Source organism: Schistocerca americana, chromosome 3 (genome assembly GCF_021461395.2).
Source record: "Schistocerca americana isolate TAMUIC-IGC-003095 chromosome 3, iqSchAmer2.1, whole genome shotgun sequence".
Classification (NCBI taxonomy): domain Eukaryota; kingdom Metazoa; phylum Arthropoda; class Insecta; order Orthoptera; family Acrididae; genus Schistocerca; species Schistocerca americana.
In genome coordinates this window covers 379,280,707-379,308,380 of record NC_060121.1, presented here as the reverse complement: position 1 = coordinate 379,308,380, position 27,674 = coordinate 379,280,707, and the positions used below count along the sequence as shown (strand labels likewise).

General features: G+C 44.7%; 1 protein-coding gene across 1 annotated transcript in view; it reads left to right on the top strand.

The window, feature by feature from the left end:
• The window catches only part of LOC124605496 (breast cancer anti-estrogen resistance protein 1), a 549,172-nt gene that overhangs the window by 450,143 nt on the left and 71,355 nt on the right, over positions 1-27,674 (top strand). Inside the window, exons 2-3 of the mRNA XM_047137222.1 lie at positions 5,454-5,597; positions 21,829-21,960. Of these exons, the coding sequence (XP_046993178.1) occupies positions 5,454-5,597; positions 21,829-21,960 (276 nt within the window). The remainder of the gene's footprint in view (positions 1-5,453; positions 5,598-21,828; positions 21,961-27,674) is intronic.

The following is a 27,674-nucleotide window of genomic DNA, read 5'->3' as shown; positions in this document are numbered from 1 at the left end:
CATCATGATTAAGTTTTTGTATGTCCATCCTTCTGATTGATGGTTTGTTGGAATTCGGCCGTTCGCTAACGCAATAAAGTGCAAGACGGGAAGCTGTCATTTTGATGTTGTTTATTATATTGCAACCTGTTTCAGTGACTCAGTACACCACTTCAGGCCTTAACTGACGCTGAGAGAGTGAACTCCAATAGTATACACGATGCCATCAGTGGCCTACATTGTGAGCTGGCTGCCGTTGAATACTGTAACAGCGATGTTGGTTGTTCGTGCGTGCAGGCACAGCATCGCTGTTATTTTCAGCATAGCCTTCGTATTTCAAGACAGGGAGGTACAAAAGCCAGGACAGCAACGACGACCTCCGCAGCTGAGAAAGAATCAAGAGATTAATGTAGTTCGTGACATTTTGTTAACTTTAACAGTAACAAAGAATTTTCTTTAGACCTACCCTCAGACTTCAAGAAGAATATAATAATTCCAATCCCAAAGAAAGCAGGTGTTGACAGATGTGAAAATTACCGAACTATCAGCTTAATACGTCACAGCTGCAAAATACTAACACGAATTCTTTACAGACGAATGGAAAAACCAGTAGAAGCCAACCTCGGGGAAGATCAGTTTGGATTCCGTAGAAACACTGGAACACGTGAGGCAATACTGACCTTACGACTTATCTTAGAAGAGAGATTAAGGAAAGGCAAACCTACGTTTCTAGCATTTGTAGACTTAGAGAAAGCTTTTGACAATGTTGACTGGAATACTCTCTTTCAAATTCTAAAGGTGGCAGGGGTAAAATACAGGGAGCGAAAAGCTATTTACAATTTGTACAGAAACCAGATGGCAGTTATAAGAGTCGAGGGACATGAAAGGGAAGCAGTGGTTGGGAAGGGAGTAAGACAGGGTTGTAGCCTCTCCCCGATGTTGTTCAATCTGTATATTGAGCAAGCAGTAAAGGAAACAAAAGAAAAATTCGGAGTAGGTATTAAAATTCATGGAGAAGAAATAAAAACTTTGAGGTTCGCCGATGACATTGTAATTCTGTCCGAGACAGCAAAGGACTTGGAAGAGCAGTTGAATGGAATGGACAGTGTCTTGAAAGGAGGATATAAGATGAACATCAACAAAAGCAAAACAAGGATAATGGAATGTAGTCTAATTAAGTCGGGTGATGCTGAGGGAATTAGATTAGGAAATGAGGCACTTAAAGTAGTAAAGGAGTTTTGCTATTTGGGGAGCAAAATAACTGATGATGGTCGAAGTAGAGAAGATATAAAATGTAGGCTGGCAATGGCAAGGAAAGCGTTTCTGAAGAAGAGAAATTTGTTAACATCCAGTATTGATTTAAGTGTCAGGAAGTCATTTCTGAAAGTATTCGTATGGAGTGTAGCCATGTATGGAAGTGAAACATGGACGATAAATAGTTTGGACAAGAAGAGAATAGAAGCTTTCGAAATGTGGTGCTACAGAAGAATGCTGAAGATTAGATGGGTAGATCACATAACTAATGAGGAAGTATTGAATAGGATTGGGGAGAAGAGAAGTTTGTGGCACAACTTGACCAGAAGAAGGGATCGGTTGGTAGGACATGTTCTGAGGCATCAAGGGATCACCAATTTAGTATTGGAGGGCAGCGTGGAGGGTAAAAATCGTAGAGGGAGACCAAGAGATAAATACACTAAGCAGATTCAGAAGGATGTAGGTTGCAGTAGGTACTGGGAGATGAAAAAGCTTGCACAGGATAGAGTAGCATGGAGAGCTGCATCAAACCAGTCTCAGGACTGAAGACCACAACAACAACAACCTACCTTTTGATGGTTGGCAGTGAGCACCAGTGGCTCGAAAGGGGTCGCAAACAAATGTAAAAAATAACAGACACATTGTTACTAGCTGTAATAAATATGTGTGAATTGATTAGACTAAGAGATGGAAAACAACACATTCAGTAGGCTAATGTACACAGTCTGTCCCAAAAGTTCAGAGACTGATTTTATTTCTTTCATATAAGCGATGTTTGAGTAGTATTTGCGGTGGCAGGTTGAAGTGACAGCGTAGGCAAAAGATGTGCGCCTGCACAGTCGTAAGCAGGCTGTGTCAAGTAGTGGATGTGTAGCCATAGTGTATAAATGTTGTGTCACAAATCGCAGAGGAGCAACATCTCTGAATTAAGTATTCAAGAAATTATCCAGAATCCTCTGAGGAAGAGAAAAGTCTGTGCAAAGTTTGTCTCGCACCCTTTGACTCCCGGAAAAAAAGCAACTACGCGTGGATGTCTACTGCTATGTTGTTGAAATGCAAGCCGCGAACAGTTCTTTTCTGGGAAAAAAGAAAAGAAAACCATCTCACTGATGGCGAGACTTGGTGTTATCAATACGAATCTTCCACAGAATAACAAAGTGCAAAAATTTACGTGAAGGCTTAACGCTGTGACGTCCTGACACTCAGACCAATGTGATGTGCAAGTTGAACAGCACCCCCAAGAAGAACTTTTCTGACGGAATTTTTAATTGTAGAATTGGACGAAGTACAGTAGTATGTCTCCCTCCTCAGCCCAAATTCCTTCGGTATACCCTTTAAACTCGAAAAACATCGCAGAAGCTCTCCAGCTGTATTCGAAAGGCACTTCAGCATCGAACCAAACGGGTATCGTGCTTGAAACCCAGGCAGATGTGATTTTAATCAAATCAAACTCTAAGGTTCCAGAGACGTTTTCAGGTCTCCAACATCTATTATGTATATATGCAGACTGAAGAGCCTAATGAAAATTTGTACCAATGCTGGCGTTTGAATCCGGGTCTCCTGCTCGCTAGGCAGGTGCGCCAACCATTTCGCCACTCTGACACTGGGGCTTTGAACAACTGCACGGACTACACTACCACGCTTCCATCCTCCAACCAGTCAGCTGGAGACCCGTGTTATATTGATACAAATTTTCATTCATCGCTTCAGTCTGCATATATTCATCATAGATGTTGGAGACTTGTCTCTGAAACCATATAGTTTCGTTTGTTTGACGATTTTTCCGACGTTTCGCCAGCACGAGTGGTTGGTATTGTCAGAGCTTTAGTCTCCATAGCTGGTGGTGGATTTGAGTCGAGTTTTGCGGCCTCAAATTTTATGTACCTGGCGCGTCAATGTCCAGGGGCTTTTCTGTGGTCATTACCGCTGCCGTTCTCCTCTTGCTACCTGCAGCGGTCGTTCGCGACAGCACGGGAATCCAGTACCCGCTCACCTTGAGGCTTTATTCTTTAAAGCTGAAGCTATTGTCATTCGCCGACACTGGAAATCTTGTTGTACAGAAAAGCTGTACACCTGCTTGTTCGGGGCGGCTGTAGAAATACACAAACATGTAGGATGGGAGAACCGCAGCGGTAACGACCACGGAAAATTCTTGGACGTTGGGGCACAGTCGTACATAAGCTGCGACCGCGAACTCGACTCAAGTCCACCACCAGTACTGAAGGGTGAAACTTTGACAATTCCAGCCACTGGCGCTGGTAATACGACAGAAAAATCAACAAAAAAATGTCGGCTGAAGAACCAGAGACAGAAGCCAACTGCCAATTTGTCAAGTTTCCTGACAGTTTCACACGGTCGTTCTGTGCCTTCTACTCAAATAGAACATCTGAAGTATTAAAACCACCGTCTTAATTTTTATCTATGTTTTGTTAATGCAGTCTCGAAACTTTTTGAACTAACCGGAGTGTTACGGTATACTGATAATTTTTGCTTATGGACCGTCTGACAGCAACTGAATAAAACACAATATTAGTGCCATACGCGTTTCGCCTTTATTTTCTGCAAGGCATCATCAGTGGCCTGGAATATGTACATATGTTTGCTATTTAATTTATATTTTGGTCACTGTACCAATAGGTTATAAACAGTTCTGGTGGTTGGTATTTCCCATTAAGTAGTAATGTTTTGAACTGTACTTACAGGTTGCGTGGACAATTTCCTACATATTACGCTCCTGTTGCAATTTTGGTGTTGTTCTTCTTCTTATGAATGCCAATTTGCGGTTTTTTTCCCCACGTTCCACAGCACTATGAACTGAACGCTTGTTTCAATGCAATGTTTTGGTTTCTGTTGCCGACTATCAAATGTTTTTGCCAAAGATTGAATGTTATTGCCAATCTTTCCAGTGTAATTACTGAAGTATCTGTGATCTGTTCAGCCGGCCGAAGTGGCCGTGCGGTTAAAGGCGCTGCAGTCTGGAACCGCAAGACCGCTACGGTCGCAGGTTCGAATCTTGCCTCGGGCATGGATGTTTGTGATGTCCTTAGGTTAGGTAGGTTTAACTAGTTCTAAGCTCTAGGGGACTAATGACCGCAGCAGTTGAGTCCCATAGTGCTCAGAGCCATTTGAACCATTTTTTTGTGATCTGTTTGTGTGTGTGTGTGTGTGTGTGTGTGTGTGTGTGTGTGTGTGTGTCCAGAAGGTGAAGGGGAAAGAGTTTTTTTTTGTTTTATCTTATCATTTCCTTTATTAAGTTAGTAGGGAGCCTGTGCTGATGTGTGTTTGTTTGTTCATTTATCACATCTTTGTTTTCAGCTATCGCTTTCTGGATGTGGAAGTTTTCTTGCGTTTGTATAAGATGTTTGTCATGGTTGCTTATTCTCATTATTTTCATTTCTTGTTCCATGTTTGTAGGATGATGGTTATGGTGTTTTAAATGTTCTGCAAATGTGGAATGGTTTGTTTCGTACTTCCAACATCTGATATGTTCTTTGTATCGTGTTTTAAAATTCCTGCATATCATGCTTACGTATACTGCATCACAACTTTGACATTCAAGTTTATATATTCCTGATTGTTGGAATTTGTCCCTCTTGGTAACTGGTTGGCTTAGGTGTAATTGGAGGGATTGCCCAGACTTATATGGTATTTGGAAGCCCTGTCTCTTTAGGATGTTTGCAACTCTGTGTTTTAGTTTATGTGTGTAGGTCATGTTGTACCATCTGGTTCTTTTCTGTGTGGTGTTGTCATTGCGTGTGTTTGCTGACTGTGTTTGTAATTTTTCAGCTTGTGAGTTCTCCTGTATTCTGGAAATGTTGTGTTTCTTTTGTATTTGTGTTTTTATTTTTTGATTGAGCCTTAGTACTACATGTGTGTCATACCCATTGTTCCTAGCTATTTGTGTGATTGTACTCATTTCTTGTTCATAGTTTCTCTTTTTGAGTGGGATTCTGTTCAATCCATGTAACATATGTCTTAGTGTTGCAAGCTTCTAGCTGTGCGGGTGGTTGGATGTGGAATGTGTTATTGTGTCTGTGGCTGTTGGTTTTCTAAAGATGTTAAATGTATGTTTGCCATTTTCTTTTTTTATTGTAATTTCAAGAAAATTTATTTGATTTTCTTTTTCAAGTGTGAATTTTATGTTTCGATGAGAGTGTTCAGTGTGTTGCTGTGGCTCGCGGGACTGTTTAGTGACGGCGCCGCGTGTGTGTTTGTTGCAGAACTGCGTGGCGCGCGCGCTGTACGACAACATCGCAGAGTCGCCGGACGAGCTGGCATTCCGGCGCGGCGACCTTCTCACCGTACTCGAGCAAAACACGGCCGGCATCCAGGGCTGGTGGCTCTGCTCGCTTCGCGGACGGCAGGTGAGTCGCGCCCTTCCCGTCGCGGTAAACCTTGCCCTCTCCAATCCGTATCCGTAATCGATAACACACGCATGACAGGTGGCGCTCGACTCGGAGGAAGCTGATTCTAACCGTTGTGGTTGGAAAAATTTTCACCACCAATATTTGGCCAACAAGGGTAGGACTTCCTGAACGCCAAACTTTGCGCCAATGCTTTGGATTAAATTTCAGACCTCTTCGTAGTGTCTCCTAGAGTAAAGGCATGTACAGGGTGATAATTATTGAGTACGAAATAAAATCGTTATAACTTCTGAACGGTTTGCGTTAGGACGTTAAAACTACACGGTTGGTCGCAGGGCATGTTGGGAAATAGTATGCGCTGTATGGTTTGGTTTAGCGACGAAGCCCCCTTTCATTTCGTTGGGTTCGTCAATAAGCAAAACTGGCGCATTTCGGGGACTGAGCATCCGCATTTCGCGATCGAGAAGTCTCTTCATCTTCAACGGGTGTATGTGTGGTGTGCAATGTCCAGTCACGGAATAAGCGATGCGATATTCCTTCATGGAACGTTGACTACCGAACTGTACGTGAAGGTTTTGGAAGACAATTTCATTTTCATTGCCCAAAGTGACCCTGATTTCGACAAGATGTGGTTCATGCAGGACGGAGCTCTCGACCACACCGAAGCAGGAGACTGTTTGATATCCCGGGGTAGCACTTTGGGGACCACAATCTGACTCTGGGTTACCCAGAGGCCACTGTCATGGGCCTCGATTGACCGCCATATTCTCCGGATCTGAACACTTGCGACTCCATTTTGTGGGGCTATGTTAAAGACAAAGTTTACAGTAATAGCTCCAAAACTACTGCTGAGCTGAAAACAGTCATTCAGCACGTCATCGACAGCATCGATGTTCCGATGCTTCAGCGGGTCATGCCGAATTTCGCTATTCGCCTGCTACATCATCACCAATGGTTCAAATGGCTCTGAGCACTATGGGACTTAACATCTGAGGTCATAAGTCCCCTAGAACGTAGAACTACTTAAACCTCACTAACCTAAGGACATCACACACATCCATGCCCGAGGCAGGATTCGAACCTGCGACCGTAGCGGTCGCGCGGTTCCAAACTGAAGCGCCTAGAACCGCTCGGCCAGTCCAGTCGGCCATCACCAATGATGACAGCCATATCGAACATGATATGACCTAAATCTGAACATCTGTAGCGACCTTCAGATGTTCAATAAAGTGTGTGCACGCCGTAGCTTGTAACCAATTTTTTTTTCATATAGTTCAATAATTGTCACCCTGGAATACTGTTGCGGCGATCCGTCCGTCGGGTAGCGGAAGTTAAATCAAGTGGCTCCTTGGTGCTGTTCGATAGGAGTAAGTAAACTTGCACTGGGTTTCACCCTCGCCCTTCTTTCATGAGCATTATACAACACAGACAGGATAACACGCTATACACACATCCATTACAGTATAATTGCGTATTTGACTATCGTGAACCTGGTCCTGGACTGAAACCGGCTGGCAGGTAAATTGCATCAAATTCAGCATTCGTGTTATGAGTTTCTTACATTATATATTCGCTGATATCTGTCTGCACAATATGTTTAAATCATAAGACAATCGTGAGTCAACGCATACCGTTGCCAGCGAGTATTACGAATCTCGCACTCCATCTGAGTATATACGGTTCAAACCTTTAGGATCGTAATTATAAAGAGGGTGGTAAATCGTAAGCTAAGTACAGTGAGCTAAGGAGCTAATGGAAGAAAACAAATATTGATTTTGTATTGACGTAAACAGAGTATCAAGCTCTTAGGAATTGTGTCAGGGCAGACATTGCAACGTACACCTCCTGACAAAAAAAGTGAAGCATACGGAAGAGGAGATGCAAACTAAATAAAACATCACTTTTTGATAGGGTATGTGGTGTTATTTCAGTGATTACAAAGTCGTGTCAAAATTACGAAGAAGTTGCCAGTATGAGCCCAGTTATCACTATGACGTTGCACCCAGTCTGGTCTGGATTAATACACTGATTCAGTTGGGGAGGGTCTCGTAAAGATATTGTGTCCTCTACTGAACCAACCTGCTCCACAACCGTAGTAAGTGCCGTTGATGTCCAGGATACTGACACTGATACGGAGTTGACATCTGAGCTGGTACATCTTCTATCGGAGACGGATCTGGGGATCTTGCTGCGCACCTCAGATCTTCAACATAACTCAGACAGCTCATACAGACACGTGTCACGTACGGAAGAGCGTTATCCTGTTGAAAAATGCACCACGATATTGCCACATGAGAGGTAACACATGAGGACGCAGGATGTTCTTGACGTTCCTTTGTGCCACGAGAGTTCCCTCAGTCACTACCAACCCTGACCTGAAGTCACACGCCTTGGATTCCAGTAGTCACACCGCTGTGCCTCTCCTAACAAGGGAACCTCCCCATCGCACCCCCCTCAGATTTAGTTATAAGTTGGCACAGTGGATAGGCCTTGAAACACTGAACACAGATCAATCGAGAAAACAGGAAGAAGTTGTGTGGAACTGTGAAAAAATAAGCAAAATATACGAACTGAGTAGTCCATGGGCCACATAGGCAACGTCATGGACAATGTGAGCTCAAGAGCGCGATGGTCTCGTGGTAGCGTGAGCAGCTACAGAACGAGAGGTCCTTGGTTCAAGTCTTCCCTCTAGTGAGCATTTTACTTTCTTTATTTTTGCATAGTTATCTGTCCGTTCGTTCATTGACGTCTCTGTTCACTGTAATAAGTTTAGTGTCTGTGTTTTGCGACCGCATCGCAAAACCGTGCGATTAGTAGACGGAAGGACGTGCCTCTCCAATGGGAACCGAAAACATTTGATCGCAAGGTCATAGGTCAACCGATTCCTCAACAGGAAAACACATCTGATATATTCTATACGACACTGGTAACGGCATGTGCGTCACATGACAGGAATATGTTGTCGATCCACCTAACTTGTACACTTGGCGAATGGGTAAAAAGATTCTTCTACCTTGCCCGATTTAGGTTTTCTTGTGGATGTGATAATCACTCCCAAAAAAGTGATGAAAACACAAGAGTTTGTCACATAAACTGAAAATAAAAAAATTAAACTTTTCATTCGATGGAAGATTTGAACCAAGGACTTCTCGTTCCGCAGCTGCTCACGTTACCACGAGACCACGGCGCTCCTGAGTCCTTAGTGTCCTTAATGTTGCCTATCTTCCCATGAACTACTCAGTTTGTATATTTTGCTTATTTTTTCACAGTTCCACACAACTTGTTCCTGTTTTCTCAATTGATCTGTGTTCAGTTTTTCAAGGCCTATCCACTGTGCCAACTATAACTAAATCTGAGGGGGGTGCGATGGGGAGGTTCCCTTGTAAGAAGAATAGCTCATCTTCCCAGGTCGCCTCCGTAGTCGCCTATGATGGTCATCCAGAGTGATGCAGAACCGCGATTCATCGCTGAACACAATGCGACACCATTCTTTAGCAGTCCATGTTTCCTGGTCATGACATTACACAAAACGCAGCCGTATGTGTTGCGGTGTTAACTACAGTCTACGCATGGGACAGCAATTCCGCAGTCTGGCTTCTGGTAGTCTCCAACTGATGGTGTGGGATGAGAGAGAAAGCTGCAGTCAGTCCTTCACTTGTTCTCGGGTGAGAGGTGCGTATGTTTGGGGTTGGGCTGTTCTTCCTGCGCAATACGCCGGTCCTGTCTTGTGGTGGTCAGACGTCGTCGACCAGTACCTTGACGTCAAGTATACCTGCCTTACCGTTACCATGCAGTCCAACGCCAGGCCACTGTGACTTCTGAATGCTTCAAAAATCTGGATGTTGCACGATTCGACCACACGGCGAAATGGAGACCTACAGCGATGCCCTTTTCAAACTCTGTCACGTGCTGATAACACTGTCCGACACGTATACACGGGTTCTCCGTGTCATTCTGCATGATCACACATCATCTGACGCAGTTCATGGCTCTTATATCCCCTTCTATGCATGGTAACACTAACTTTCACAGAGAATTGCAATTCTGATTGTTTTCTAAGCATACGATGACGTGTGCTTATACGAAGCTACATGGGCATCTGCCCGTGTCTCCTGGATGCTTCATATATTTTTCTGTCAGGCAGAACAGAACTCTTAGTGTAAAAGCATTTTCCCTATTAATCGCTCGCGGTATTCGTCGTAAGCGTGTAATCGATGCTGCTCCAGTGCTCTTGATGTTGTTTTCTTTGTCGAAGCGCACGTAGACAGGTGTTTGATGAATTTTCTCCCACATGATACTGCGTAAGACTTATAGCGGCGAATAGATTACCAAGAGATGCGAAGATACCGAGACGATGACTTGATGGGAGATGGTTAGGATTAGAAAGTATGAACGATCCACATTCACTGATCAGCCAGAACATTATGACCACCGTCCTACTATCGGTATAAAACCATCCAGGCGATAGCAGCGCACGGTGCATGTAGTACCAGTGAGCGTGCTGTCCGTGTGTAAAATGGGGAAGGCGCACATCTATCTGAGTTTGACCGAGGACAGATTGTAATGGCCCGGAGGTTCTGCACGAGCATTTCGGAAACTGTACGACTTGTCGGGTGTTCGAGGAATGCTGCGCTGAGTGTCTTCAACACTCGGTGAAACCAAGGTGAAACAGCTTCCAGACGTCCTGGGTTTGGGTGGCCATCCCTCTTTACAGGCTGGGCAGACTGGTAAAACAAGACAGGTGGCGAGCTGTGGTGTAACTACCAGCAGACTTTAATGCTGGGCCCAGTACAAGTGTGTCTAAACACACAGTACACCGAACACTCCTAACGATGGACCTCCACAGCCGACGACCCATGCAAGTGCCATTGTTACACCACGACTTGAGCAACTACGACTGGAACGAGCATGTGACCATAGGCATTGAACGTTGGTGCAGTGGCAGAGCGTTGTATGGTTTTATGAATCCCGATAAGTTCTTCATCATGCCGATGGGAGGGCGCGAGTCCGTCGTCTTCCATGGGAACAGCTTCGGACACATTTACTGCAGGACAGAGACAAGCTGGCAGTCACTCCATTATCCTCTGCGGAATATTCATTTCGGCATCCGGGTTCCAGTGGAGCTCGTTCAAGGCACAATGGTTCAAATGGTTCTAAGCACTATGGGACTTAACATCTGTGGTCATCAGTCCCCTAGAACTGAGAACTACTTAAACCTAACTAACCAAAGGACATCACACACATCCATGCCCGAGGCAGGATTCGAACCTGCGACCGTAGCAGTCGCGCGGTTCCAGACTGAGCGCCTGAACCGCTAAGGCACAATGATGCCAAGGAGTATCGTGCACTGGTTTCAGACACCCGGTCATAACGATCGTGGTTCCCGACGACAGTTGCATTTTTCAGCGAGATAAGGCGCCTTTTGACAAGGCCAGGAGTGTGGTGGAGTGGTTAGAGGAAGATGGGGGCGAGTTCCAATCGATGTGCTGGTCCGCCCAACTCGCCAGATCGGAATCCGATGGAACACGTCTGGGATGTGATTGAACGTGGCGTCACAGCTCTTCGACCTCCTCCCCGGAGTTTACGGGAACTAGGTGACTTGTTTGTGCAGATGTGGTGCCAACACCCTCCAGCGACGTAGCAATGCCTCATTGCTTCCATGTGACGACGCATCGCTTCTCTTTTCCGTGCCAAAGATGGACACACTGCCTATGAGGTAGGTGGTTATAATGTTCTGGCTGGGCAGTGTATAGCGGCGAATAGACGATCAATGTACAAGGAAGCACTATGCTAATTGCAAGACATACGAAGATACTGAGACGGTGACGTGATGGGAGATGGTTAGAATTAGAGACGTGACCGATCCACATGTTGATGAAGAGCCTGAAGTAGGGGAAAGGAAAGAAGAGGCCTTCATCCTGATGTTGGCAGCCAAAAGGCTAGTTATATGGTCATGAGTATGCGACTGAACAGTCACAAAAGATTATGACGAACACTACGAAGTCTGGGAGATGGGCCTAGGAGCCACAGCAAAGCCCAAGCAGTAAGCAGCAGCTGTGTATCCGGCCGCCGGCCATATCCGGCTGCAGGGGGTCGACGGCTGGGGCAGCGACCAGGGACAGCGCAAAAAACGCCGCGAACTCTGAGACCGCTGGCGAGCCGGCGCTCTGCATCTGGTCCGCAGATCACTCTGAACAGATGCTGAACGTGCAAACTCCTATGCAGTCCTCCGCAGCTAGACACCGATTTAAATCATCACTGGTCGATAGGTCATCTAAAACAGAAGGAGCGCCTTATCCTTAAAAGGAAAAGCTAGTGTCATTTCGCTCCGACAGAATATTTTTATGAGTAGAGTCATTTATCGTTCGCAGAAACGAAAACGTACTACGAAGAATTTCATAGTCGGCGTCCGAATGGTATTCGACGGGCATGACTTGCCACTCTTCTTGTACTACCCGTATATGTCAAAATGGTTCAAATGTCTCTAAGCACTAAGGAACTTAACATCTGAGGTCATCAGACTTAGAATTACTTAAACCTAACTAACCTAAGGACATAACACACATCCATGCCCGAGGCAGGATTCCAACCCGCAACCGTAGCAGCAGCGCGGTTCCGGACTGAAGCGCCTACAACCGCTCGGCCACTGCGGCCGGCCCGTATATGTCGTCCAGTGATTTTGAAATACAGTAGAATAGATTTTCCAACGTTTTCTTGTTTCTTATTTTTTGCCTGCCTTTGTGACAGATAGTCACTATCATAAAGGCTTTCGACACTGTACCACGTCGTCGACTACTAAGACACAATCACACGTAGGAACTTCGCAAATATGTGACTCGCTCGATAAATATCTACGAGAACCCAGTGCACTGTACTGACCGTCCCGGATAGTCGAGCGCCTTAAAACACCGCTTTGGGGATTCGGGGAGACTAGCCTGCTACAGGTCGTATCCGCCTCGGGGATTAATGAGGAGGGCTGTTGAGCCGGTCGGCCTGGATATGGTTTTAGGAGGTTTCCCACACCCATCTAAATAAACATGTGGCTGGTACCCATATCCCGTCTCAGATACACGCTACGCAAACATTTAGAAAACGTTCCCACACTTGAACACAAATTTACTCTAGACGAAGACAACGGGGTACGGAGCTTTCCGTCCCGGGGGGGGGGGGGGGGGGGGGGATTCTCGGCGTCACGGAGAGCATACGGCCACCAACTACCGCCCTATAGAAGAAACAGAAGAAGAAGAAGAAGAACAACCACACAGTGCGCTATACTGGACGGTCATTGTTCTACAGAAATTAACGTAACATAGAGTGTGTTCCAAAGAAACGTAATATGACGTCTAATACTCTCTATCGCGTAATCGATTTATCAGACAGCGTCAGCTGCACTATCAGATTCTTCACCGCTATTTAGAGGAAAGTATCGTCGTTGATGACCGAAGAAAATGAAGAAAGACTGGGACAGAATTTCCACCTGGTGTAATCAGTATGCTGATAAATATGAGATAACATAACAGCAAAAACAAAGTGCCTGATAATATCAGATTACAACGCTAGCGATAAACATCACTAGCACATTACCTGCGAGAACTATTCTGGGGTAGTACTATGAAGTTATATGAAATGGGGCAATCACGTATTAGAGAAAGCGGGTTCCATGCAAAGGAAATCGCATACAAGGTGTTAATGTGAACAATTCTATAGTTCTGATTTTCCATCTTAGTGGATGGCGTGAACGCAACCGTGTCGTGATTTGCAATTATGAATAAATTAGCTTCTGGTTGCAAGGATGGTTTTTTAATTTCTTTATTGCAAGTCGATCATGGGACTGGCAGCCCAATCATCAGTCGCCCCCTTATTACGTGCATCTAATCGATGTTGGGTTTTATTTTCTTCGGGAACACAACTAGCTCCCGACTGCTGAGGCGTCATTTTGTGTGGTGTTGCGCACGCGGGTCTCGCACGTTTGTTGGGGGGGGGGGGGGGGGTGGTGATCCATCAGTAACGCCGGAAGTTGACTTGCCGAAACATCCTGCCTTCTGGACGACGCCACCCGCCTGAATACTCGATAAATATTCAGATTCACTTGGAATACTAGCGATTTCCTCTTCAATTTGTGTTTTGAACTGAGCTAAGCTAGGGTTCTTGGTCTAGTCCGGTACACGACCCTCGTCATATGTCCCTTTGGAGGCAAGTCACAGAAGGAAATGTGTGGAATCTGGAGCAGCCGAAGGATGTTGGCGTCCCTGGAAATTACGCGATCCTCAAATAAACTGTTTCTGCCGTCATAGACTGTCTGGCAGTGTTCGCGGTGGCTCCATCCTGTTGAAACCAAGCATGGTGAATGTCAAGATTTGGAAATGTGGAGATTTGGAACCAGAAACATCTCTATCATGTTGACATTAATGTTCAGACGTCATAGTGGAAGCGATGCCGAAGCTCTCGCCGTGAAGCTGTTGAGCTGCACGTGGGGCGACTGCACGGTCACGAAATGTCCGTTACTGCTCTCGTCTTTCCTTCATTTCTGCTGTCGCTGAAGGGCTGCCAACATAAACTTCAAATTTTCCCGTTTTTCTGTGCAACCCTGTACTTTTTCTCTCTTCCGTCCTTAGTTGGTTCTGACAAAAATTAACTCGTTAATAACAAGATGTTTGTTGATGAAAGGATCAGCTGCTTTCTATTTTGTTAAAAGTATAGCGTACCCAACATTCCTCTTAGCCTTACTGTGATAGGCCATCGATTTAATGTTCCTGGAACAAGGGTAGCTTTCATATACTGGAATAAACTTTTCCAGCAATTTGCGATTGGTCCGATCCACATCGCTCGTCATAGTGCCGGTACGAAACATTTCTCATATTTGTTGTGTTGTTTGCTTGTATAAGTTTGCACGTTTCGGTACACATGCAGCGTGGATGTTAGTATGCTTGTAGCGTTAGTAATCAGTCAGTATCAGACAGCTTGAACAGGCCGAATGCTGGCGCAAAATAATCTACACACCGTCTAGTATGCATGGAGAAAGCGCTAGTTCACGCATGCTTGTGAAGCTCACTTAAGCTTGTAGCAATATTTAGAAATCGAGAATATACGAAAACACCAGTTTGTTAACGATAAAGCTTGAGGTAAATAAGCCGGCCGAGGTGGCCGAGCGGTTCTAGGCTCTACAGTCTGGAACCGCGCGACCGTTGCAGTCGCAGGTTCGAATCGTGCCTCGGGCATGGATGTGTGTGCTGTCCTTAGGTTAGTTAGGTTTAATTAGTTCTAAGTTCTAGGGGACTGATGACCCCAGGAGTTAAGTCCCATAGTGCTCAGAGCCCTTGAGGTAAATAGCCTGTATTCTGGGGCACCTACAGAAGTCTGTTTATCCATCAAGTTTCGATTGGAATAATGGTCAGAGTATTTTCGGGCATGAATAGGAACAGCTGAATGCATGTGAACGTCACGAAGAACGAAGAAATTTGATCGTGTGTCACTTTTAATAGTCTTACTTGAATATGAAAAGATAGTCAGTCACCGAACGCAAGTGCGGGTGCTATGTGTGATTTTCACGTACCGTGCTGGAAATCGTCCTGAATGTTGCTTACGTGATAGTGAACGTATAGTAGATGTGTGTTTACGGCTCTGAAATCCGCGATGAAATGGATAAAAGGCGTTCTGCACATGTTTTGTGTTACGAAACCTGCCAGTATTTACAACCGTGTCGCGTCGTCACGCCTAGTCAGACCTGTTTGTTGTTGTTGTGGTTTTCAGTCCGAAGACTGGTCAGAAGCTCCCCACGCTAGTCTATCCTGTGCCAGCCTCTTCATCTCTACATAAATATCCAATCTGCAACTCTTCGAAACTGCTTCCTGTAGTCAAGCCTTGGTCTTCCTTTACGGTGTTCACACCAACACTTCCATCCATTGCTACAATCATTTATCAACTGAGCACTCCTGTAAGTAAATAAAAAAAGGTAAAATCGCACGACGTGGTTGGGTGGGAGACACCGAAAGGTAGGTTCATGCGCCTATTTGGAACGGTTTTTTACTGTTCTTCGCGCACAATAGCACCTTTCCTTCGCGAAGTGTATTTAAATAGACTGCTTCTCTCGAAAAGCACGAAAGGGGCCGCCGAGTTTAACGTCCCCATCCGACGGACGGATTACAATCAACGGTGTCACATGCCCTCTCTTCATAAGACACTGCAGCACTGCAGAAAGGTTTGGAATTTTCATCCAAGACACCGGCGGAAACACTGATGGTCAGGGACATTAAGCCGCCAACCGCCCTCCCCAACGCCGTAAAGGCAACGTGAAGACGAACAGCAGCAATTTTTTTTTCTTTTTTAGACAACATAGTTACCAACGATGCACAGGCAGGTGACGACTCCAGCGAGCGACCAAATGGTGTAATTTGTCCTGAAGATGACCCCATCGCGGGTTGAAACCGATTGGCGGCAAAATAAATAAAGCGATTGTGACTGTCATTTTGAATAATTGACGAACAGCAACACTTAGCATATCTGAGAGTTACCCATCCATGTACTGGTCGCACCTAACTTTGCCTAAGTTCTGTGATCTGACGAGAACCGGTGTATTCAATGAGGCAAGGCCGAAATCCGATTCCGTACCTATTCACTGGTCATATGTAACCGTCACCACTCTTCTGAAACTCCACGTTTCAAAAGTTTCCGTTCTCTTATTGTCTATACTATTTATCGTTCAGATTCTACTTCCTTTCGAGGTTCTGCTCCAGACAAATACCTCCAGAAAATACTTCTTATCACTTAACGGTGGACAGAATTATGACGTAATATAGGCAAACAATTCTAAATGGTTCAAATGGCTCTGAGCACTATGGGACTTAACATCTGAGGTCATCAGTCCCCTAGAACTTAGAACTACTTAAACCTAACTAACCTAAGGACATCACACACATCCTTGCCCGAGGCAGGATTCGAACCTGCGACAAGTTCTAAATACTATATTTCTGTTACTTAAGGAAGTCAACAAGCATATATTGATAAAAAATACATTAATTCATGTTTATATATGTTGCAGCATTACATATTTGTTGTATTAGGCATTTAAGGATATACTTGAATTAAATGTTGGCTTGTGAGTAATTACATTTATACTTTGCTCACGAATGAAAATATTTAAGAATTTGAAAGTTTTCACCCTCATACTTTATATTATTTACGAAAGTTCCGGAAACAACTCTTTTTCTTTTCAATGCACAAATTTACATTACGCTTAATTGGTGGACTTCCTTTGCGATTTGGCAACCTGCATCTACCTTTCTTCTCAGACATGATTGGCCAATGTCCAGCGTCGTCCTTTCGAACAACCTTGTGGGGAATTGGCTTCGATCTATGACCTATTTTCTTCTTCTTTGCATATTTATTATCTACAATTGAAGGCCTTCGTTTCTTCGTCCCACTTACGTCCATGTTCATTTTGCACAAGGCATCAGCCATCTAACCTTTGAACCGAGAAAATAGCCTCTGCTTATTTTTGGGTACACCAAGAGTGTCACAGTCCCCTCTGTACAATAGCCACGCATTCACTATCACCTTATCAAGGAAGTGAAAATGATAGCACTCCTTCCATATGGTGTTGATTCTACACAGTGCGATTAGTGAATCTAGAAGAGCCACTCCTCCGATAATTGATGGACAGTTAACTTCAAGTCTTTCTTTATTCTTCTTACGCCATCGGTTCAGCGTACTTATTGGTATTACTTGAGTAGCCACTCAAGCAACTGGCATAACTCTCTCCACCAGTCTCAAGAGCGACTACACTCCTCTTCTTTCTATAAAATGCCGCAGGATTTTACAAAATGAACTTTAACTATCAGCTGTTTATTTGTCCCATTAGTGATCTACCGGTTTTGGTTACTAACCATCATCCAGGATGTAGGATGATAGTTAATAACCGAAACCGGTAGATCAGTAAGGGGACAAATAAACAGCTGATGGTTAAAGTGCATTTTGTGAAATAATTTACGGCTGTTGAACCTCGCCTTAAGGAAACGCTACAGGATTCATCATATAAAAAAAAGTTTGCTTGCGAATGCCTAAGTTGACAAATTTGTTACTTCTGAAAAATATGCTCCTCAAGGTCTAGGAGTGAAGTTTTTTTTACACAGATATACCTCAAAATTCCGTCTATTACGTAATATTTACTTAAAGTTGATAACTTACATTTTTCTAGATCGACAATTATAAATATCAACAGCTGAACATTCCTCCACGCCACACAGAACTACCGAGATGCAATTGTTCAAGTAATTGAAGAAATCCTAAGAGTGCGGCGCCACTTCCTCCACTTGTAGCCTGGAGCGTTACGAATGTTTACTCACAGCGACTGCAAGGAAACGCTTCTCGCTATGCAGGTACAGCAATGTACTGTAAGCGTTACAAATTTGTCGAGCTCGTCCGTAGAGGTATAAGCTTGTATTAAATGTTTTTGTCTGCAGTGAGTAACTGGGCCACGGGACAGTAAACTATAACCTTCATTCGGCAGACAGTCCACTTATCGGCTACAAGTCCTGGACTGGCAAAGAAGAGCGATGCACAGTAGATAGCGCAGGGCTTGCAGAACGAGAGTAGCTGTGCTTCGAGTCGCTTTCGTGACGGTCGTAGGCGAACCGTTGCTTAAGACGAAATTGCAATGTATGCGGCTGTGGCCCGGATTTCTCTGTCAGACGGATTTGCGGGGGTTTTAAAGAGAGAAAGCGCGCAGCGCCGTGTGGTTACACGACCGGCGCACGCCGGCTTTACTGCGCAAAATCCTGTGTTTCAGCTTCAGAATGCCTGACTCCCGCGCGAAGTGTCTGTCATCCCAGTGCCGGCAGCCACCGCAACGTTATTACACACCATACGCCGTACGGCTTGTCTCAGATGTGACTGAACTTTAATAATTCACCTCTAGCACGGAAGAGACAAAAAGAGTGTAGCTCTGGAGTACGCAGTAATGTTTAATTTCATGTTTTCCAACTTGCCTTTTGATAGCTGGAGAAAAGTAACTCCATGGAACGTTGGTTTGCGCGGAAATTGATACACAGCTTTTCGATTCCTTTCAGCATTATTTGTACGTAGTTGGCTTTCCGTACACATCAAAAAGCATCATGCATACGCCGTAACACGTAATGGGAGGCAATATTACACACGCACTGCATTTTGACACATTGCACGGGGGATGCCGAGAGCGGGGGAACCGAGTTGCAGTGAACATATGGTACTAGATGGTTTCAGAAAGTAATGAGAACTTTTATTTTTTTCTAAAAAATGTTATTTATTCGTATAGATGAATGTTACACTCCACTGGGTATTATACAGATATATCAGCGCTCGCTCCTATCCTTGAAACTTTTCTGAAACTCGATCTTCAGGATAGCTTTTATCTTTCACAGTGATGCGTTGTTAATCTCTTCTACGCTTGTAAAAAGATAGCCCTTTGAGGTTTTCTTTTGGGAACAGATCAAATTATATGGGTCCATGTCTGGCGAATATGGAGTCTGAGGCATCTTACAGTATTATTTTTGGCCAAAAATTCACGAACAAGCAATGGTATGTAAGCAGGTGCGTTGTTGTTGTGTTAAAGCCATGAATTGTTTACTTATGAAGAAACAGTCACGATAGGAAAATATGATTTATTTAAAATGACCCGTTTCGGCACATGCTATAGGCCATCTCGAGCCTGTGTGAACCATTTGCTGGTGCTGGTGACGTGCTGAGCAGTTGCTTATTGTCAAGACGGTAACTGCTCACAATACGCAGCGGCTCAGCACGTCGCCAGCACCAGTAAATAGTGCAATCAGTCTGAAGGTAACCTACTCTATGAACCGAAATCAAATGGTTCAAATGGCTGTGAGCACTATGCGACTTAACATTTGAGGTCATTAGTCCCCTAGACTTAGAACTACTTAAACCTAACTAACCTAAGGATATCACACACATCCATGTCCGAGGCAGGATTCGAACCTGCGACTGTAGCAGCAGCGCGGTTTCGGACTGAAGCGCCTCGAATCGCTCGGCCACAGCGGCCGGCGAACTGAAATCGGACATTATAAATAATGACATTTTTCTATTGTGGCTGTTTCTTCACAAGTAATTATCACAAGTTAGATCGCTGACACTCCCAACCATCTTTTGTTACTCAAGTCTGGGGATTTTTATCGGACTGCTTCACGCAGACGATGTTGAACCTGTAAACAGCACTCGCGTTGAGCGTCACAGCTGATTAAAACTAATATTAATAACTAATGAAAACCACCACAGATGTATGGTGACACGTTTATTGTGGTACGGCCGGTTTAGTTCTTAGAACTTCATCATTAATATTAAACAGTACACCTTTTGATCGCTCGAGCTCCTGGCAAGAACTAATGGTGCACTCTGTTGTTAAAATCAAACAGCACAGTGAATAAAACCTTCACATTTGTCCACAACTGAACTTTTTCGGTGTTAGTGGCCTTGAACAGTTCCTCTGGTACCAATGAATCTCAGTTTCGACGTCGTATTCGCAGGCCCACGTTTCTTCGTATGACACGTTACAGTAATTACACACCGTTGTTGTCTTCATCTAGCGACTCCTAGGCAATTTGAATTCGCCGCTGTTTTTGTTCAAAATTCAGTAGTGTTGGAATAAATTTTGCTGTCACACGTTTCATACCCAAAACACCCGGAAACATTCAAGGCATGAGCCAACTGATATGCCAGCATCAACGGCGACCTCTCTTATTGCGATTTGGCGATTGTTGATAAACATTTCTTTAGAGGGCGTAGAAAAATTTCCGCTACCAGTCACAATTATTCGTCAGACGACCGGTTTCGGGCTTGTGCCCATCCGCAGGTGTTTATACATTCATGTACCTGTTTATATTGCTGGAGGTAAATAAAGATGAAGCATCCTTATTATAATTATGCAGTGGTGTCAGTTTTTCCACTCAGTTGCGTATTTATCATTTTCACGTCCATGTTTCAGTTTTTTAAAATTTAGCTGCATATTTCACTACTATGTCGTGCACTCGTGATATACACTGTGTTCACATACAAACATGTAGGCTATGGTCAAAGAACTTAGATGTACGAGGTGCAAAGATGTTACTCATGCAGAAACATGTAGGTTATGGTCAAAGAACTTAGCTAACACAGTAATGAAATATGCAGCTAAATTTAAAAGAAACTGAAGCATGGACGTGAAATTGATAACAAATGTGCAACTGAGTGGAAAACTGTCATCACAGCATAATTATAATAAGGATGCTTCATCTTTATTGATCTCCAGCGATATAAACATGTAAGAATGTCTAAACATCTGAGGGTGTGCAGAAGCCCGAAACTGGTCGTGTGACGAATAAATAATCCTCTCCTGTGACTGGTAGTGGAAATTTTTCTACAACCCATAGAGGAACAGTCACGGAGTTCAACAGCATCCACTATGGATAAAATTCACTCAACATTTATTTACTTTTTTCCATGATTCTGTTGACTGACGATGTGTAGGGGAGTCCAGGGTACTCGTCGTATTCATCGTCTTCACCGCCTTCCTTGAACGCCTATACCACTCGTAAACCCTCAGTTTTACATATAGCTGACACAAGAAGCAATGTTTAGCATTTCTAAAACTTCGCTGTATTCTATTTCGCGATCCATTTGTGTACAAAATAAATAATCGCCTATGCTACCAAAGTACATGTAAGCTTTTCAACAGCTGACAATAGACTAAAAATTTGATTTGGCTGACAATGTACACATACTTTCCAGACATGTGTACAAACAAAACAAGGAAAAAATCGTGCGAACCGGACTAATACAGTATGCTATATTACAAATTTCCTGTTACTTTTTGAACGCATCATCGAGTGAGGTGGCGCTTTGGATAGCACACTGGACTCATATTTGCGAGGTCGACGGTTCAAACCCATGTCCGCCCGTCCTGATTTAGGTTTTCCGTGATTTCCGTAAATCGCTTCAGGCAAATACTGGGATGCTTCCTTTGAAAGGACACAGCCGATTTCCTTTCCCATCCTTCCCTCATCCGATGGGACCAATGACCTCGCTGTTTGGTCCCCTCCCCAAAATCAACGAACCAACCATCGAACACATCTCGTACGCGAGAAACCCCTGTAATTAGGCCGACCCGCACGGCAGAACACTAAACAAGTCGAGGTCAGGCCGGCAGCTTGTCAGCTTTGAAACACGACTATGACGGGGGAACGTAACGCACGGTGTTATTTTCTTGCAGGGTATATGTCCCGGTAACAGGCTACGTCTGTTGGCCGGAGTGTACGACACGGGAGGCGAGACCGTGGTGGCAGACCTCAACACCCTGCAGCGGCAGGGCAAGCGTCGCAGCTGGCATGTGCAGCCCAACAAGGTGAGTGAGTCCACGGTCTTCCATTTTATTTATTACTCTTACCTCTCACCGCTAAGTACAGTTCACCTCTCACCGCTAAGCAGTGTTCACAGGGAAATGCAGGCGAAACTGCACCGCGCAGGCTGCCTTGGCTCTCGTATTTACAACATTTACATAATTTTTTTCCGAAGGATTAACAAAGGATAATCAAATGCCATTAAAACCCTTTTTATTTAGAAAATTGCTTAATTTCTTTAGTAATTGTCTTGATAACAAACGTGTACTCATTAGTTCAATGCCATACGCCGATATCGTGAACTTGCTGAAATACGTGAGGATAAAGACCGTTATCTATTTACAGAGCACCTGTTGATGCCAATATGCCAAAATGGGCTCATCGTGAATGATATAAAATAAAAACAATTTACTGGGCAGTGTAGCTGGCTATTATTCATAATAATCATGCCATTAAAAGATATATTTTGCGCCGCGGGCCCCAAAGAACAAAAAAAAAATTAATTATACGGCAGATTACTCTCTTATTCGCGCGTTTTCACGTTTAGAAATAATATCATGTCGGACCTCCTTTTTTCCGGCATAGTGCAACAAATGGACGTGGCATGGACTCAACAGGTGATCGGAAGTCCCCTGCAGAAATATTGAGCCGTGCTACCTCTATAGCATCCATAATTGCAAAATGTTGCCGGTGCAGGATATTGTGCACGAACCGAGCTTTCGATTATGTCCCATGAATGTTCAATGGGATTCATGTCGGGCTATCTGGGTGGTCAAACTATTCGTTTGAATTGTCCAGAACGTTCTTCAAACCAATCACGAACTATTGTGGCCCGTTGACATGGCACAATGTCATCCATAAAAATTCCAATTTTGTTTGGGAACATGAAGTTCATGAATGGCTGCAAATGGTCAATGATCGGTTCAGCTGGACCAGAGGACCCAGTCCATTCCACGTAAACACAGTCCACACCATTATGGAGCGACCGCCGGCTTGCAAGGTGCCTTGTTGACAACTTGAGTCCATGGCTTCTAGGGATCTACGCCACACTCGAATCCTACCACCAGCTTTTACCAACTGAATTTGGGACTCATCTTACCAGGCCACGGTTTTCCAGTCGTCTGGGATCCAACCGATATGGTCACGAGCACAGGGAAGGCACTGTAGGCGATTTCACGCTGTTAGCAGAGGCACTCGCGTCGGGCTTCGGCTACCATAGCTCATTAACACTAAATTTCGCCGCATTGTCATAACGGATATGTTCGTCGTACGTCCCACATTGATTTCTGCGATTACTTCAACCAGTTCCGCTTGTCTGTTAGCACTGACTCTCCGCAAATGCCGCTGCTCTCGGTCGGTAATTGAAAGCCACCACCTATCGAAACTTCATGAAACTATAGACGCTGAACGGGGAATATTCCAGAATGTCACACAACAAATTTCGAATTTTTTCAATCGAAATTGGCCGAGAAAAAATTTATGTCGCATTAATTATTGAACGCCCCAAAATCATCCACCGTGCATCCTCCTCACACCCGCTAGCAATTCGATTAAAGCTCGGAAGGCTTCTCCGCTTTCATGTTGGGAAGAGGGCTGTTGTAACTTGCGCTATACGCCCCTTTGACCAAGCTGAGGGCGGTAGTAGCAGCAGAAATTACATATGGGATTTGGGTCAGCGAGGAAGTGGGACTGAAGAGAGAGAGCGAGAGAGAGAGAGAGAGAGAGAGAGAGAGAGAGAGAGAGAGTGAAGAGAGAGGGGGGGGGGGCTCCTCCCAGGAGACCCGGAACAGGACACAGAGGGGCGGTTGATTGGATTGGATTTACGACGCCGGCCGCCTGTTGCCGAGCGAACAGCAGCGTCCAGCGAGCAGACCAATCAAGCAGGGGACAATGCTCAGCGGGACCCGCCCCGCGTTTCAGGGTCGAGTCATCTTCTGCCCCACGGGGTTCTCCCCACTAAGGCTCTCCACTTAATGAGGCGGAAAAGGGGGGATCTGGTGTTTGATTGACTTCTCTTTCCTTGTGCTTATCCTGTCGTATGGTGTCTGACGTTTCCACTTTTGCAAATTTATGTTTTCTAATCTTGTGGACGGCTGCCCTTCCAGTCACCACAGCCGTTAGATAACGTAAGGCAAGGTATTCGTCAGAGCCATCTGTCTGTGAATCGTGTAAACTTTGCGATGATGTCCGCCGTTGGCGCGCGCAGGTAGAGAGCCCAGGTACAGAGAAGAAACAAAAGGTTATTGAACACAATTTCCATAAAAATGTTCTCCACAATGAAACAAAAGAAAGGATGGTTTTTCGGTAAATGAAACAACGTTAATGTTACTCCTTCAGTAAGTGAAACAAAGTATATGATGGATCATAAATAACGGAGCCGCTTAGACTTCGGGAATCACAAAGTAAATCAACAAGTTCCGTGATGTTTAAAAGATTTCGACAAACTTCAGTGAACACAACATAAAAATCCTAAAAGCTTTACGTTAAAAACAGTTAATTAAGTTTCTGTATTGTCATGCTCGTAACTTCAGGTTAAAACGGAAAAATAAGCTTCTCACATAAGGCGTAAAATAAAAACCAAAATCCAAGCTTCAGTTAAGAAGAACAAACACTTAAAAACACTTATGGTGTATTTCGCTGAAGAAGTATTGAGAGACAACAGTAATGAAATATCTAAGTCTGACAAAGAAACGTCCGGTCTAATACTAGTTCGTCAGCTACAACAAGAACTGTACAATTATACCGAACCTCAACGAGCAAATTGTTGACGACTTGAGACTCCCAGCTGAGAAGGCAGCCTTCTGTCCAGAACACGATGGCCCCCTCCTTGACGCGGCATAGTGAAGATCTCCAGGTTGCTGGTTGCGACGGAACTGCTCTCCAGAGCTTGTGAGTCGGCCTAAATCGCCGCCCCACGGTCCTATTTTTGGCACGTGGTAATGCAGATGCATGAAGAGGTGCGATTTACCAATGACGTTGAATGCCTCTGCTGGTCTAGCTGAAGAGTTCTGGGGTTGCGAAGATCCGTGTCGTCTGCGCTGTAGGGACCGAGCTCGCTCCAACCCGCATGGCGAATAAGCTATGCGGGGCGCCTTGTTCTGTGTGTTACTGTTTGATGATTATTAGTGTATAGTATTTTCTGAGATGGAGAACAGCCCAGCATATACCATAACGACCGTGCAAAACCACCTAAAATCCAAATTCTGGCTGGCCGGCGCACCAGACCAACAATCATTAATCTGCCGCAGGGTGTGGTATGTGGCTCACCTCCCTATTACGGAAGCTGTCACACGGTGCCTTAAACTATAGGAGCAGGTCTTCCCTTAGATTTATTCACTTTTTTAAAACAAACCTACCACGAAGACATTATCTTCAGACGGCTTAACCCTAGAGCACTAAAGAGGGGAAAATATTATATTACTGTTATTACTATTAAATCGTGGTAAATTTCACTGCCCCGAAGTTTATTCAAAGCAAGTCATAATTTTAGGTTATGCACTTCTTAATTACAATTATTAGATCCCCATACAACGTAAGTGCAAAATGCTTTGTTTTATGCCCTATAAGGCCAATTTTACTGCCCAAAATGTTGTAGGAAAAGAAGTCATGCTATGATGTGCACTAGTTACAAATCTCTGTAATTATTATGACTCCAGGAGTATTTTATACACAAAAATAGGAGTGTCTTCTATTTTCTCTCACTGTCACCCACGGATTCTTCATCCGAGTCCTCTTTTGCTGCTTCAACATCATTGTCACCTGCACATTCAACATTATCTTCTTGAAGAAAGTCTGCCTCTTGAAACTTCCTGGCAGATTAAAACTGTGTGCCGGACCGAGACTCGAACTCGGGACCTTTGCCTTTCGCGGGCAAGTGCTCTGCCATCGGAGGTACCCAAGCACGACTCACGCCCCGTTCTCACAGCTTTACTTGCGCCAGTACCTCGACACCTACTTTCCAAACTTCAGAGAATCTCTACTGCGAACCTCGCAGAACTAGCACTCCTGGAAGAAAGGATGCACGTACTGCTTCACGTGGAGTGCTTCCTTCGTTGGGCCAAATAGCTGTTTCAAATTGTTGTATGAAATTATAATGGATGGCGAGAACTCACATTTTCAAGCGCTTAGTAAGTATAAAAAGACGTTTTTATTAAAAATGAAATTAAGTATTCGTTAATTAATGTTTGTAATTGTTAATAAATATGGAATGTAAATAAAAGTGGAACAAAGTTCCGACTAGCGCGAATTGAATCAGCAACTTGACGATTAGTAGTTTTTCACGCGATGCACTCAACTATTCTTTTATACCAGCCGTTTTATTCGAATGCGTAAATCATCAAAGGCTTTTTTTTTCTAGAATTGCGCCGTACTGATTTTTGATTTTGATGGACACCTCCCCCCTCCCACCTCCACGCCCCCCCCCCCCCACATCCCCCGTAGCTGTAGAGAGACTACCATGGTTAAATATGGAGCACGGAATGCCCAAAACAAAATATCTGTACCGGGCGTGGAACCCCTGTGCACGGCGATGCGAGTCTAGACTGTTACCCCTGATCGGTCTGCTCCGCTAGTCGATTTACATGCGGCTCATAGAGAGAGCAGACCGCCTGCAGGTGTTCACGCTTCACCGCCCTGGCAGCTATGCTGGCTCGTTAGCACGACTAATGAGGCTTCCAGTCCTGCAGGTCCGATCGCCCCTGACTGCAGCAGCCGCTGCCTGTCCTGGCTGTTTGCCTAGCTTCCACCTACCGGCTGTTTTCTTTTCCACTTAGCCTTCCAGCTACTCAGCCCGAAGAATCTCCACGGCTCCAGAAAACGAGCACATCCATATCGTCCGTCTACGAGACGCTGCTGGCTGTATCCCACTAACAGGAGGTAAGATTGTAGTTCAGCATCCCGTCGATATCGACGTCACTAAAGTACTTGTTTATTGGGAGAAGAAAAGGAGAGCAAATCAGTCACAACCTCGTGTGAAGGGCCAACGTCACATAGGTCTCATCTGATTTAGAGAGGATTCACCAAACCTAATTTGGGATGGGAATTTGAACGCCGCTTTTCTGAATTAGGAGTCCATTGTATCAGCCATTGTGCCAACACAGAAAAATTAAACTGTATACTCTCAGACGATGGGTACGCGTGGCCGAACGTCCCATGTACTAAATAAAATCTTCTCGGTTGTCAAATGGTTCAAATGGCTCTGAGCACTATGGGACTTAACTTCTGACGTCATCAGTCCCCTAGAACTTAGAACTACTTAAACCTAACTAACCTAAGGACATCACACACATCCATTCCCGAGGCAGGATACGAACCTGTGACCGTAGTGGTCGTGCAGTTCCAGACTGTAGTGCCTAGAACCGCTCGGCCATCCCGGCCGGCGTCTCGGTTCTCAAGCCGCATACATTTGGATAAAATTCTCGAGCTTTCGGAGGCTATCTGGGCCATCGTCGGCAGGAGTAAACAACCGCTGATTGCCGGAGCTGACACGGTTTTCCGGTAATATAGGCACGATTGCAGCCTCTGGCACCAGTCAGAGAGGGCCGAAACGACGCGTACGCAGAAGGTGATTGGGCAGCTCGTAGCAGCTTAGGCCCGCTGCGGGACCGTGTGACGTCAGGTGGCGCGAGGGGCCGGTGCCATATTTGAAACTGCCGCTCGCGCCTCCCTACAAGCGTTAAGCATCCGTCTTTTGTCCTTTTTGATATACAGAGCCCGCTCC